Source organism: Astyanax mexicanus, chromosome 3 (assembly GCF_023375975.1).
Source record: "Astyanax mexicanus isolate ESR-SI-001 chromosome 3, AstMex3_surface, whole genome shotgun sequence".
Taxonomy (NCBI): Eukaryota; Metazoa; Chordata; class Actinopteri; order Characiformes; family Acestrorhamphidae; genus Astyanax; species Astyanax mexicanus.
In genome coordinates this window covers 46,886,225-46,900,936 of record NC_064410.1, presented here as the reverse complement: position 1 = coordinate 46,900,936, position 14,712 = coordinate 46,886,225, and the positions used below count along the sequence as shown (strand labels likewise).

Sequence of the window (14,712 nt, the reverse complement as noted above, 5' to 3'; positions counted from 1 at the left end):
AAAACACCACTAATCTTTCAGCTTCTGCAGACCAGAGTCCCACAGATCTCCATGCAGAGATCCTCGTTTTAATACTAATGTTATTTCATGAGCTGATGGTGTGTTTAACTCAGCAGTGCACTAAAACACAGAACTGATACAGAACTCACTCATTAAGATCAGATCATCTGTTTAGTCTCACAGTGGGAAAGATATAGCTAGTGTTAAAGCAGGAGCAGGTCAGAAAGAAACTCAATAATATATCCAAAATAAAACAATAAAATAAGTCAATCTATGAACCCAAAAGTCTGTGTAAAGTTCCTTACAGCACTTTCTCATAAGTTTCTCACTTTAACTCATGAAGTCTCTCAGTACATCCTGAGAGCATCTCTACAGGACAGTGTGTGAAGGTGTGTTTTTGATCTCATTTATAGACTGTAGCTCCAGTAGGTGTGCTGGGTTAGTGCTGGAGATAAAACTAGATCATTTAAAAGCTGTTTTTGCATCTACAGCTCTGTTTAAACTATAATTTAACTATTCAGTTGTTTTATGACCTGATTTCTAGAGCAAAATTTTAAATGTAAAATATATATAGTCACACACCTATAATAATAATAATAATAATAATATACATTAAATCATATATAAATATATTTCACATTCAAACATTAACAATATTACTCAATTGGTTATTAAACGTTTCATTTCGTATACGTGTATAGTTAATAATTCAAGGGAACTGATGAAAAAGCATTTACATTTACACCCTTTACATTTTAGTCGACTAAATTTACTGTAATTTTAGTAGACTATATTCTTATGACATTAAGTTGACTAAAACTAAGTTGACTAAATTACTGAATTGTGACTAAAACTAAATGCTATTTTCGTCACAAGACTATAACTAAGACTAAATCAAAATTTGTTGTCAAAATTAACACTGGTGGCAAACCTGCAAGTAGATAGCTTACAGTTGTTGTTACATTGTTTGGTTTTAAATTGTTTTATCATCAATTTATAGAAGTGTTTCATAAAATTGTTTGATGAAATGGTTTCATAAGTATTTTTATAGAGTGATTGAAAAGGCTGTTTTATTTGTTTATCTATTTGTTAACTGGAAAGAAAAATAAAAGGATAATATGCAATATGTGGTTGCTACATTCATTCAGGCTTAAAAAAATGACAATATTGTAAGTAATCCAAAGTAATCAGATTACGTTACTCACTTGAAGTAATGTAACTGATTACGTTACAAATTACATTTTGAGTGATGTAATCAGTAATCTGTAAGGGATTACATTTTAAAAGTAACCTTCCCAACACTGAGTATAGTAGTATTAACAATATGTTAAAAATCATCTGTAAATAACCAAGTGATACCACAGGTTTCCCAGCAATGCATGTTAAGACAAACAAAAAATAAGAATCAGAGACACAAACAAACTTAATCCAGATTTATTGCAATGGACAGACAATTACTGATACTGATCAAGTGTACATCAGTGAAGAACTGATATTCTCAGTAGAATTCTGCTTCCAAGCTTTGGACAAAAGTTGATGGTATTCAACTGTAAGCTAATGAAACCATTAAGTACACCTTAATGTACTAAAACTGCTAAATATAAAAGACACTTACTGTAGATGATAAGCTGTTGCTTTTTCTTAAAGTCTCAGCGCTGGTTTGTTTCAGCTATATTTGGAGTGTTTAAAATTTATCAAAAAAAAAAAAAGGCCCACTTTTAAATGTAATGGTCAACATCTGTTCTATAAAAAGTATTTTATGAAAGACTCAATAAAAAAAAGCATGTAAGCATAAACCCCTGATTGCTTTCTTTAAACATAGCTATTCTGTAAAAAACTATTTATACACAAAAAGCCACTGAAAAAGAAGCTTTCATTAATATTGGTATTAGCAGCATATAATACAGTTGTGGAGCTCTGCGTGATGTTGCATCCTAGTCAAGCGAACTGCAGATACAAATCAATTCAATGAAACTGAGGCCTGCAGAACCACCATCAGTTAAAATAAAGATGTGTATACAAATTGTGATGTGTAAAAACAAAATAAAAACAAAGCCCCTTAAAATTCACCATAAAATTTTGATAAAGTGATGCTGATTAGAGAGATTTCAGTAAGCCCAGTCACACCCAAGTACTAAAAAACATGCACACTATTTAACTGTATAAAAATGAAGTCAGCCAAGATTAAAGAAATATTACTGGAAAGGAAAAAACACTGACCAACTTACATTGTATATTAGAATACTGAATATATAGCCTAAAGCGCTACACAGCAGTAGCTCTGTAACTAACATACTGAATGTTAGTTTATTAAGCTTTAGGGTTAATAAATTATACCTGACTTTTTACTCTCAACTTGAAGCCAAAATGTGAGGGTTACTTACTCTTGTGTACAGTAAAGGTAAAAACAGTCATTAGTGCCTTAAAATTTATTCAGATTACTATAACATTTCTCTTTTGTCACTAGCTAAGAATTACTTGCCAGGTCCGGCATTAAGTAGTATGATCACCATTTACATGCAAGAACCGGTGAGGGGATTCTGTCCTTTGCAATATGGAAATGGGTACAATATGGCTTAATTGAGTGTCTCCCATGCTCGTGACTGGTCAAATGTAAAATTAATTATATGTAAACGTTCTGTAACTTTGAAATTGTATTGCACTTCTCAGCCAAACAAGTTGACATTTGAAATTATGACCAATGATGATGCTCATCCTCTAAGCTAGTTAGATGGGGTATCATGCTGGCCTATAGCAGGAGTCTGGCTGCCACATGCGCAGATCCACCAGGATTTGATTGAGTTTCTGCATCCACAGATTTCTCTCTTCTTTAGTGTCAGCACTCAACCAGTTCCTGCAGGTTAAAGCACAATGTATTCATTTGTTTGTATATCGCACACAAACACAATTTTTCCTCCCAAATATACGTTTTTGCTGCATGATTCATATTTATGATACAAAGCTGAAAACCAATATAATATTCATCATAAAAGTTATTGAACAATCAAAAGAAAGAAGTGAGATTGGTCTTACTTTGTAACACACATTGTGTTCTTGCACTGGCTGACCAGAGTTTCCTTGTCATTTTCTCTTTGTGGTCTCACTGTAATCAGCTCAAATGTATTGGGTCGAGCACAGAACTCACGGTTTGCAGGCTCCACTTTACGACTCGTGCAGCAGGCCAAATTAATGCGGCCAATTGGACTCTAAACAAAGAAAGATCATTCATTTATTAAATTAGCAATACATTTTAAAACAAACTTGGAATAGACATAACTGGATATATGTTTACCTTTCGTTTTTCATCATCAGGATAAGTCCAATAGGAGATGCAGTACCCTGAGAGAACACACCATCTCCTGTGCCAGGATCCAAATCCACTGACATCCTCAAACATGGTCTATGATTACATTAGGAGAGTTATTACAAATGCTTAGTCTACTAAAGCAAAAAAATCAGTGTTATTTAGGCCTCAACTCCTTATCCCTACATTTTGTGCAATCTTGCCTAGGGCAGGGCCTCAAAAATGCTAAATACGGGTAGGGCAAAATATAATATTAACCCTTGCATTTTCGTAATTATTTTTTTCGTGGTCAATTACTTTACAACCTAGTACCTTTCAATAGATTGCTAGCTACAACCACCTGAAAACAAGCAGTAAGTGTCTAAGTGTAAAATGAGACTGCATTCATACAAGATCTCTAAGGTGTACACTCCTTACCAGGAAGCCTCTTTCCTCCACACGAGAGCCAACTTCACACTGTATCTTAAGGTAGATATGACCTTCCAGAGGGCAAAGGAAAGGGACCTAAACACATTTGGAAATCAAGGGAACTGTTACTTTATCAAGGTTTAAAGACCGGTGTTTCAGATGACAAAAAAAGAGAAGATTTTGTGGTGGAGAGAAGAGTATGCACCAAACACCATCGCAAAACAGAGTGGGGGAAGACCAAACACAAAGCTGACCAAACAATGGATTTTCAGTTAGTAACATTATGCATCAAAGCACCCTTGACAAGACAGAAGCAAAGACAACCCCCTGTGTTACAGAACATAGAACAAATGTAAAAACCTTATTCTGAAACATGTCACTGAGAAGCTTGCTCTCACTCCCTTGACATTTGATCTATAAAAAGAGAAATGAGTATACGTAAATAAGCAGATTTTTGTGCAGAAAACGGCGCAGCTGACAAGATTTAGGCAGAAAGTTTTAAAACTTTGCTTGCTTAACATTTTAAATGTTGCACCCCACAAAGCCCTGCACATTAAATTCTGTTGCTTAGGTTGTGAAAAAGGACTTTCCTATATTTATCCGCAAATTAATTGAAAGTCTCCCTTCCATTTTGTTAGAACAAGACAAAACACATGCAGAATTTGTTATGAAAGACCACTGGTTAGAAACGGGTAATGCAAGAGAGATTTTTCAGAGATTGTTAACAATGCAATTGTTACCTTTTCCATTGGGAACTTATTTTTTCCAATAGAGGCCAAGGTTAACTTGTGTGATCCAACAAGAACAAAGTTGCTGGTCCGTACTGCATTCGGACCACCAGGACTTGCCATAACTATAAAAGAAACCAAATTTGCAAATATGAGTGTGAGCATATTTAAAAATGCTGCCAACCCAAAATCAACCATACTAATTACTTTAAATTAAACAAAATATTCACCAGGTGTTTGAAGACTGCTTTTCTAAAACAGAAAAAAAGAAAATTGTTACAAAAGGAAGAGTTCACATTTATAAGAATATGCATGCATAAGAAAGAAATGAGTGTACTTACAGTAATGGCAAGGAATCTCTTAGGAGTGATGGCCTAAGAAAGGAAAACATATTTTACTACATAATACAATTTTATTATATAAAATAGTTTAAACATATAGAATAAAAAAAAGAATGATATGATGCACTTTGGTTGAGGCCAAAGAAAATAACAAAACAAAATGGCTATTTTGTTTTTCGAAATTAAGAGTGTTGCCTTATTGTGGTCTACGGGAAACAACCAGAGGTTGTAACCACACAGAATACGATTAAGCATTACATATTGCCATCACTACATTTATTTTAAGTGTGAATATTAGGTATGAGAAAAGAGCTTCAATGCACAATATTGTAGACTGTGTTAAGGACATGAAAATAGCATTAAAACAGTACCTTGGACTTGCTTGGCTTTTTTCTTTTATCCAGGTGAAACTCTCGTTTCTGAACCTAAGGACACAGAAAATAGCAAGATACAAACATATTATTATTATTATTATTATTATTTTTAATGCTAATAATGCTAATAATAATATTAATAATTATATATATATATATATATATATATATATATATACACACACACACACACACACACACACACACACACACACACACACACACACACACACACACACACACACACACACACACACACACACACACACACACACACACACACACACACACACACATACATATATATATATATATATATATATATATATATATATATATATATATACACACATAAATAAAACACACTTACAAGGTAGTAGACTTCAAGGTCAATCTCAAAATCACTGGATACATCAGGACTAAAAATTAAATAAGAGTAATTAGAAAACAGGCAACAAAGAAAGGTGTTAAATGTTCAGAATAATCCCAATAAATCTGAACTTACAGAGTAAACTTGGTGGAGAAGGTCAAAGCGTCCCCACTGAGTGCACTGTGGGTACTAGCTAAAGGAGTTGCAACAGTGTTTTCAGCTCCAGCACGGATCATAACGAAAAAGTAATGGTTTCCAGACTCTTCAGAAAACAAGAGACAATTTGGTTTAAAATGTTAGTTAAAGGAAATTACACACTGACAAAAAACTGTAAGGAAATTTAACATGATTAAATCAAATAAACATAATTAACAATTTAATAAAGACATTTGATATTGAACAAATGCAAAAATCTGCACACAAGTGTGAGCAAGCAATCTGCTTTCAGCCTCATGAGTCAAAAGTTTGTCAAACACATACCAGGCTTGTTGGCAGTAGAACAGACAAAGTCAGCCTTAAGTGGTAATCTAAGCTCCTGTAGTGTGATTGAGCCTGTAGAGGCAGGCACACCCAGGTTCTCCTGAGTTCTGGAAGAGCATTTCTTCTGAGCTGTGGGACCCTCTGCCTTTAGTCGATCCAGCTCAGCTTTCACAGCCACTCTTTTCTCAGCTGTATAAACAAAAACAAACGTTAAAAACTTATAATACAATGGTAAGTGGTCTACATTCAACAGTACACATTTGAGCTGTAAGAAGAAAAACTCTGTTCACAGTTTCGCAAACAGTTGTACAGTGTTAAGTAGGGGTGTCACAATTTCGATATTTCATCAAGATCGATCGAAATTATGTCATGGTCTCGAGTCTCGAAGTCAAAAAGAGGATCGACGATCCCTCCCGCAAGTGGCGCAGCGCACAACGCAAATGGCGCAGCGCAGACAAAGAGCAGCCCTTTCTCCAGAGAATGTGGACATTCTCATCTTCTTAAAGAAAAACTTGAAAATATAAAAATAACAGTTGTTTTGTCTAGCCTCAAATATGTTAATAGTTTTGGTAACTTAAGGAGCATCTTTCTCTCATATAAAGTTAATAATATATCTTTGTTAAAGAAAAAAACTTGTCATTCTCAGGGATCGAAAAAGTCTTAGTCTTATTTTTCATGTTTAATTGTTATAGTAGGATAGAGTTCAGTTTGTTAAGGCTCTAATTGTTATATTATTTTTTACATGACTGTTCCTGTATATTTTTATTATTTATTTTAATAGTGCACACTGCTGCTACCAAAAAAATCCACTAGATGGCATCACATATATACCTTTATTAAATTCTTTAAATTTGACCATTAGTGCCTAATGTGGTGTATTACAGATCACTTTGCATCACTTATATTAAGCCCACCTTTTGAAATAAGATATTGTAAATCTGATTAATTAAACCAATGACTGATCATAGACTAATCTAAAACTGGCATAGGCCTCTCTGCTGTAAAAAAAAAATGAAAAAAGAAAGTCGAGAATCGAATCGTGACCTTAAAATCGGAAATAAAATCAAGTCGAGGTTAACTCACTGGCAATAAGCAGAAGTCTTTCAGCCTCAGCCTCCACCGGAGAGCCTTTTCCATGCTCCTCATCTGTGCAGCAGTTCAGTGCCTGACTGGCCTGATGAATCACTGTTTGCTGCAGGTTCATCTCGTTGGTCAGAATCTGAAAACACAGCTCCTATTAAAATTTTCAAACCACATATTTTCCATTCTTTTTTCCAGTTTCCAGTTTTTTCTTTACCTGCATCTTTTGTTTAATGCTGATATGGCTGGGGCTTTGAGGCTCTTCCCCTCTTTTAGACACATCTTCCTTCCTCACAATCACTTGTTTAACTTGTGGTCTCTCAGTATCCTTCACTCTAGTTGATCTGTATGCATCAATGCTGAAATACAGGGATACAGAAATGAGGTTTATTCATACAACACTTTATTTAAATGTTCAACTACCAGACTGTAGGGTTACCTGTACAGCAGTTTCTGCCCTTCTACATTTTCGGTACCGTCAGAAGTGCCTGCTTGTGGCAGTCGTGCTCTTTGAAATTTGGTGGGTCTGGATGCACTCTCAGGAGTCCCACTCTTGTGAATAAATGAGCTTGCCGGTGTTGAGGTCTTGAAAATAGTTAAATACATAAATGAGCTAAATAAGCAATCGCCACTGCCAACACTAAATTATAAAAAAAAATTACCCATGCTGACTTATAATGATGCAACTTAAAGACTAACCATGTGTTTCCTTTCAGGGCTCTTCACAACAGCAGCCACAGTCTCTACTACTGGGGCAAGCAGAGACATAGACGAGATGTTTAGAGCATCTTCCTCCTCGCCCTCTTCATTGTCCTCCAACACTCCATCAAAAAGATCATTAATGACCTCAGAGTTAATAGAGCCATCCACATTCATCTCAATTTCACGTATCTCTTCCTCTGCTTCTGTAAAGAAATGAAAAGACAAAATGAGAAAATTTCTCTTGTGCAGAACAAAAAACAAAAAACTAAAATTTGTTTGTCTTATACCTTCTTTTTCTTTCTGCTCAGGTAGGTCTGGCTTCTCTACAGAAGCCTCATTCTGTTCCAGAGAGCCTAACTGGACAGGCTTTGAATCTAAGATTTCTGACAGAATAACAGATCTGATTAAAGTTCTAAAAGTAAAAAAAGGTAGAGGATGTAGAAAAAATACATTTTATGCTTGTATAATGAGGAAAAGTATATAAAAAAAAACTTCATGTCTGATGGAGCAACAGAATCATATCATGAATAAATGGAAACTACATGTTCAGGCTACACTGAGCACTGCATTACGCAAAATTTCCATGGTTTGAAATATTACCGGGTTCACTGATCTTGGATGGGGTTTCCAAAATACTCAAGCTGTGTTTTGAAGTCTCACTGCAAAGTACAGGGTCAGGACTTTCATCTAGTACTTCCTGAGGGCAATAGGAAACATCATAATTATATAAAGCATAGAAATGCATTTCCCTTTTTATTTGTATAGTACCCAAATTCATTCTCAGGCATCCCACAATTGTCAATCTTACGCAAAGAAGAAAACTGGATTCTTCTACTAATATTTTTTTTACCAAAATAATATAATGCTCTTTAACAAAAATAACCATTTCATAAATAGATTTGTAAAAAATTATAATCATGTTTTAATAAAAAAGAAATCATGATCATCAACCTTGGAGTGCACGTCATTTGTGATTTCTGCAAGATCCTCTTTACTCTTCCACATGTTTCCAGCATGAAACCGATTGCGAACCTGTGCCAGTTCTGCCTCACGTTCCTGAAAACAGAACACCTTGTGTCAAATAAAGATACTGTTTAAATATAATTTATATGATTCACATATTTAAAAGGAAAAAATAACACACCAATTTTTGCTTTTGGGTGAGCATTGCAGTAGTGGAGGCTGTCTGTGTAGTAGCAATCCTCTCCTGGAACATTTTAGACTTGGCTGATGAAGTGACTGATTGAGCAACAGGTGTGCGGATCTGGCCAACAGTGGGAGAACCTTGACGTTCTTGGCACCTTTCCCCAAAACGCTCCAAAAATGACTTAACACCACCTAAACAATGGGGCAACACATCAATAAACATCAGAAACAAACAAACAAAAAGAAACCAGCAAAATCCAGAACCTATGACCCCCCCCCCCCCACCCCAAAAAAAAAAAAAAATTACTGTTATTACATATGGGTTACTCACCCGCATTTGCACCTTGGTTGTTTGGCTGCAAATGAGCTGTTTCTTTGGCCAGTTTTTCATTGGTATGAGACACAGGAGCTGTAACAGAGGATGGCTTTGCTGGAAGGTTTGGCTTTATGGGACTTGAACTAAACACTTTACCAGATCCAAAATCCTTGCCTGGGGTCTGAGACCTCAGCGGGCTTTGGGACAGTGGGGTTTTGCGAGGACTTGAAGAGGTGATTGCAGATTTTACAGGAGTGGAAGGATGGCTAGAGTAGATCTTCATGGGGCTGGATGCAGGGGAGTTAAGTCCTTTAGCTAGTTTAGGTTCTGGCATCTCAGTCTTCTGAGGACTAGGAGGAATTACTCTGGATGATTTGACTGGTGAATAAACTGGTGCCTATAAGAAACCAAACAGGAGACAATTTTTAAACATTAATAATCTGTAATCTCAGCATTAAGGAATATGTTTTTTTCACAGGGGATTATTTGCTATTACACATTACAAGCCAAACAGCACAGCAACACACAGAAAAGCAACAGAACTATTTTAACCCACAAAGTGTTTATAAGCAAACAGATGGTATTTTCTCTTCTACTTTAAAATGCATTTTAAAAATATTTTAACTAACAGCGATAATGAAACTGTGGTATAATTGCTATGCTGCTCTACAGTGGCCACAATATTACACATTATAGCACTCCTTTCCCTTCTCGTGTACTATTATTGCTTTATTAAAACCCACCTGCTGAGTGCTGTAGACAGGTTTGTTAGCTGGCTGGACAGGCTGAGACTGCTGTTCAGCAGGACTGGTCTTGGTAACACTGGTTTTAGCAAGGGCTGGTGGAGGCACATTGGTTGTGCCACAATGCCCTGCATTATCTTTGTGAGTAGGCTGAGGCCCAAGGTCATCTTCCCAGGAGTTGATTGTTGCAGCAAGATTTGCAAGCCTGCCTTTCCTGCCTACAGATGGTCCTGATGATACAAGGGTTGGAGCTGGAGTTGTAGGAATCTCTGTTCTCTGGGGTTTTAGAGGAGAGGGGACATCACTCTCAGGGACATTGCTGCCTGTAAATAAAGTTCAGCACAATTTTACATTTCTTATATTTACAGTACAGCAAGTACACAAACATTAAAAAAGTAATAAAATAATGCAATACCCACCCTCTGAGTCCCAGTAATGCCTTTGGTCAGCCAGTCTCTGCAGACGAGACCTCATGCTGCTAACGTTTTGTGCAGGAATATCTTTAGGAGTCTCCCTGTCTTCCACCATGACAGAATGCTTGATCACTTTATCTGCACAAACTGTCTGCGATTGACAGGCCATCATTTTATTAGTGCTTGGAGGTAGGCAAGCAGGCCCTGTGGCTGACTCTGACCCTGAACTGACAAGCCCTTTCTCGACTGTGGCAGAGCGAATACTGCTCGGTAGTACCGGGGGCTTCTTGTCCGTTATAATCTCTGAAGTTGAAACTTGAAGGGCAACTGGTTCTTTGTTTTCTTCTCCAGTCATATTCTCCTCCGAGCAGCGGCGCTTTGAAGGAGAAGGTTTGGAGGACGGAAGTACTGCATTACAAACAAAGTTATTGTTAGAAACAAACTGACAGCATATCTGAAAAACTGCAATGCAGCAATAAGAATGACAGGCATTAATTATATTTAAAGGGAACTGATCTTGTTACCTTTTTCAACTGGAGGCTCACTTATGACACTATTTGTCTCAGCGAGTGGCTCTCTTGCTCTTTTGGCCATTTGCCGGTTGGCTGCTGTAGGTCTTTCTGCCATCTTCTTCTGAAGATTTTCCCTGCGAGCCCGTGTGCGCTCCAACAGTTTCTAAGAAAAAAAGTCATGCATTAAGAGGTACACAAGAAATACAAGGAATGATGCAACATTAAAAAAAATGGAATTCATCAGCATATCACTAGATATTAACTACTCAATAAGAAACCGTTTAATATACTAAAAGTTAGAATATAAAGCTGATAGATTTTTTTATCATGGACAGTTTTTTTTTTTACATTGTATTAAGCAAAATTGTTTAAATGTAACTTTTGTGACATTACATATCCTGGGATGTGAATATTGCACAAACTTGGCACCTTTATTATAATTCACAAAATAGGCAACTGTGCAGTAATTAATAAAGAACATAAAACATTTTCATAAATAAGCAGATTTACAATTTGGATTATAGGTAGCTTTTTTCACTATTTGAAATTGATTAGGCAACTATGGGAAGGAAAGCATTTTATTGGCATACAGCAAAATGCACACAAGTATAACACCCCATTGGCTTGATGAATGAGTCTGACAGCTTTAGACCATACAACACAAGAAGCTTTGGGTTTGGCAGTTTTCCAGGAATGAGTGGAAATTTCAGTTAAAGGTTGTCATCCCCTAGGAATTCCTGTCATGTGACACCGCTGCAGCATTTTATTGGCTAAACTGAAAAACTCCAGATGCAGGGACATGACAAAAAAAAAAACAGCCAGCTTCTTTTCTAAAGTCTGGATATTTTTATTATTACTCACTCCTTCTTAATCACTACAAAAGCTACATTAAATGTTTCCAACATCAGCTACAGCATTTGGGGCTGAGCATAAACAGCAAGAATACACTTTTGTATGATGTTTTACTATAAATGGGCAATTTACTGACATAGTTAGCCAATAAATTTAGCTAAGGTTAATGCAAGTTTACTTGTTTTAAATGGTCACACACTCTGCTTTAACCTAATGAGTTTTTACAAAAACAGAAAGGTTTTCTCAATGCTAAAATGACCAGGACAAGCAAGGATCAGACCTGTTAAGAGAACTTTTTAACTACTTTTTGGGTGGACAATAGGTTATGTTGCCCCATAAACAATTGCGAAAAACGATATTGTTGACCATTTACTGGCACTGATATAATTTTATAGCATATTTTTTTATTCTTATAAAAAAGGTTAGCTATGGTTTTAAGAATTAATCACTGAATAAAGTGAAAGTGCAGACTATTATAGATCTTTAGAGGGAGGTAAAATATAGTTAGCTTACAGTTAAATTATTACAAAGGCAGAAAGATTCCCATGGTGCTAAAATTACCAGAACAAGCTAGGATTAGACCTGTCAAGATAGCGTTAACTATTTAACTATTTGTGTGTGGATGATATATTGCCCAATAAATAAACTCCATAAACGATATTGTTGTCATTTTAATACAATTTTATGTCACTGACATAGTGATAATTGTATAGCCTCAAATTAGAATTACGCAAAGTTAGTTTTTAACAGTAATAATATTTTTTAACTCCTAAGAATATTCAGTCATTCATATTGACATGAAACATTCTGGCCATTCAAATTAATGTCTTCTTTTCGCTAGAAAAAGCATAACATAACTTAAGCTTTATAGCTATGATATCATTTTAGTTTGCTGGGATACAGGTGAATTATTACAAAGGCAGAAACGTTCCCCTGGTGCTAAAACGGCCAGCCCGAGCTCGAAGCACGAAGATAGCGTTAAGTCTTTTCGCCAGCAGTTTAAGGCTAAGATTAGAGAGAATATGTACAATAACATAACCATTCTTAGTTAAATTAAAATATATAACCTAGGTCTTAGCTAGTTAGTTTAGGTAGCGTTAGGTTATCTATGCTAGTTCAGAGCTAGCTAACTAGTAAGCTAGCCGTTAATGTTTGCTGATCGTCGCTGCTCTGCCACGAGGCAAACTCTATTTTAAACAAACTGAAAGTTAAAAATAAAGCACAAAACATCACAAAAGCGTATTTACCTCCGTAAAGGGGTCCATTCTTAAATCTTCAAGTGCTAAACTTAATGTAAACCAGCGCTACCCCGCCCTGTACTCGTGGCTGCGAAGCCTCGCTCCTGCTGCTGAACTAACGTTAACTGGTCCTGTTCAAATTTTGAATTTCAGCGCTGCTCCCACTGCGCACCCACCAACGGTCACGCCGACGTCACCAGCCTGTCCCGCGGCTCGATCTCAATCCGCAAACCTCCCTCACGCCCTTACGCTGCATTCAGGAAGCAGCCTTTTTGGTTTTAAAAAACAAAATGTACAACACAGGATTACCTTTACTGATTTAAGCTAGGAATCACGCGTGTTTCTGGTCTGTTCTCATTACATATCTCCAAATTAGACATTTCTTTAACCTCTTAAAATGGCTTGACACGCATACAAGCTACAAGTGTAGGTGATACAAAACCCCTTTCTATAAACCTCTTTCTAGTAAAATAACTTATTTTTAGAGGTTTGAAATCTCCTACAGGAAACTTGGAGAAACTGCCTGTTTTCTCTCTACTCCACTTAATAATTCCAGATCAGTAACAGGAATCAATCGATCTTCATAAAAAAAAAAAAAAAAAACGTAAAGGGTATTTAGGATAAACATTTGGAAATGGAATTGGACCAGAACTTATGGGACTCTGTTTGTGTGAATTTGTATCCCAAGTGCACTTCAGTTTAGGGCTGCAACGATTAGCCAATATAATAAATAATATTATCGATTGTCGACTACAAGTTTTTTGTTTGGTTTAGAGATGGAGGACACGGCAGAAGTACTAATCGAACGAATCCAAAAAATAATCATCAGATTAGTCGACTACTAAAATAATAATTAGTTTTAGCCCTACTTCAGTTAATGTACATAACCTTAATTGGACATTTCTTTTAACTTCCAGTTGAGACAGGTTTTCACCTTGTTGTTTGGTTCTCCAAACAAGCCACATCATTGATCTTATGGCTATCTTAGCTGACATCATTCCCTCCTTCTGAGAAACTGACTTGTCCAAGACATTTTGGCATGTAGATCTGGAAGATCTTGGGTAGAGTCTATCAGAAATGTATGTATATATGTAGGTAGGTATGGCGCTTTCATTGTAGTTTATGTTTAAGTGCAACCACAAAAAAATGTTTTCATAGCTGTTATAGCTGCCAAACACGATACACCTCATGTTTACCCTCTACACGGCATTATTTAGAAAAAAAAAGTATATATCTGAGCTTTATTTACCGTGTTCGTCTGTGCTATGCTTATTCCTGTGTTGAAGGGTGTAGGGTAAGTGAACAAGGGCGCATTGGGACAAGAGGCCGTTTCCATGCAGAAAAACATGACAAGCTGTTTATACAGTATCTGCTGCCTGAGAGCTGAACCAGTACATTATAAATATGCACTTGTTTTTCGCAGCTCTGTTTGAACAGGGCGGGAACAGCAGCCAGGCTGAGGAGAAGGAATGCTTCTTCGTCTTATTTACACAGCCAAGACATGTGTAGTGTGCAAAGTTCACTTCTTTAGTTTTGTATCAAGCTTGCTGAGCTACAGCACTAATGTAACAGCCTCCAAAAATAAAAATAGATTGTTAATAATGAATTTAATAACCTATAAACAGTACTGTGAAGTTGCTTTTTTAATCATACTTACATTTTACAGATGAACAAACACAAAAAAATAAGTCGAGAATATATGTAA

General features: G+C 36.2%; 1 protein-coding gene across 3 annotated transcripts; it reads right to left on the bottom strand.

Annotated features, from left to right (window-relative positions):
• Nucleotides 1-1,418: 1,418 nt before the first annotated feature.
• Nucleotides 1,419-13,165, bottom strand: anln (anillin, actin binding protein). Of its 3 annotated transcripts, none has more exons than XM_022683205.2 (25): nucleotides 13,017-13,165; nucleotides 10,930-11,080; nucleotides 10,412-10,813; nucleotides 9,993-10,315; nucleotides 9,265-9,646; nucleotides 8,932-9,125; nucleotides 8,739-8,843; nucleotides 8,388-8,484; nucleotides 8,075-8,170; nucleotides 7,785-7,990; nucleotides 7,525-7,670; nucleotides 7,303-7,444; nucleotides 7,089-7,224; nucleotides 6,006-6,194; nucleotides 5,661-5,787; nucleotides 5,526-5,574; nucleotides 5,153-5,206; nucleotides 4,782-4,814; nucleotides 4,671-4,692; nucleotides 4,453-4,565; nucleotides 4,073-4,126; nucleotides 3,722-3,808; nucleotides 3,293-3,400; nucleotides 3,034-3,206; nucleotides 1,419-2,854 (listed from the first exon to the last, which is right to left on the bottom strand). In XM_022683205.2, the coding sequence occupies exons 1-25, from the start codon at nucleotides 13,032-13,034 to the stop codon at nucleotides 2,740-2,742; spliced, it is 3,522 nt and encodes a 1,173-aa protein (XP_022538926.2). In that variant the 5' UTR covers nucleotides 13,035-13,165; the 3' UTR covers nucleotides 1,419-2,739. The 3 variants fall into 3 exon arrangements, with proteins under 3 accessions (XP_022538926.2, XP_022538927.2, XP_022538928.2); XM_022683206.2 differs by having other exon boundaries at nucleotides 8,075-8,161; XM_022683207.2 differs by lacking the exon at nucleotides 4,073-4,126.
• Between the last annotated feature and the right edge of the window lie 1,547 nt (nucleotides 13,166-14,712).

Coding starts and splice junctions, on each gene's coding strand:
- anln (XM_022683205.2), bottom strand. Junction 9,126..9,264: donor CAACCAAGGTGCAAATGCGG/GTGAGTAACCCA, acceptor CCCATTGTTTAG/GTGGTGTTAAGTCATTTTTG. Junction 4,693..4,781: donor AGAGATTCCTTGCCATTACT/GTAAGTACACTC, acceptor TTTCTGTTTTAG/AAAAGCAGTCTTCAAACACC.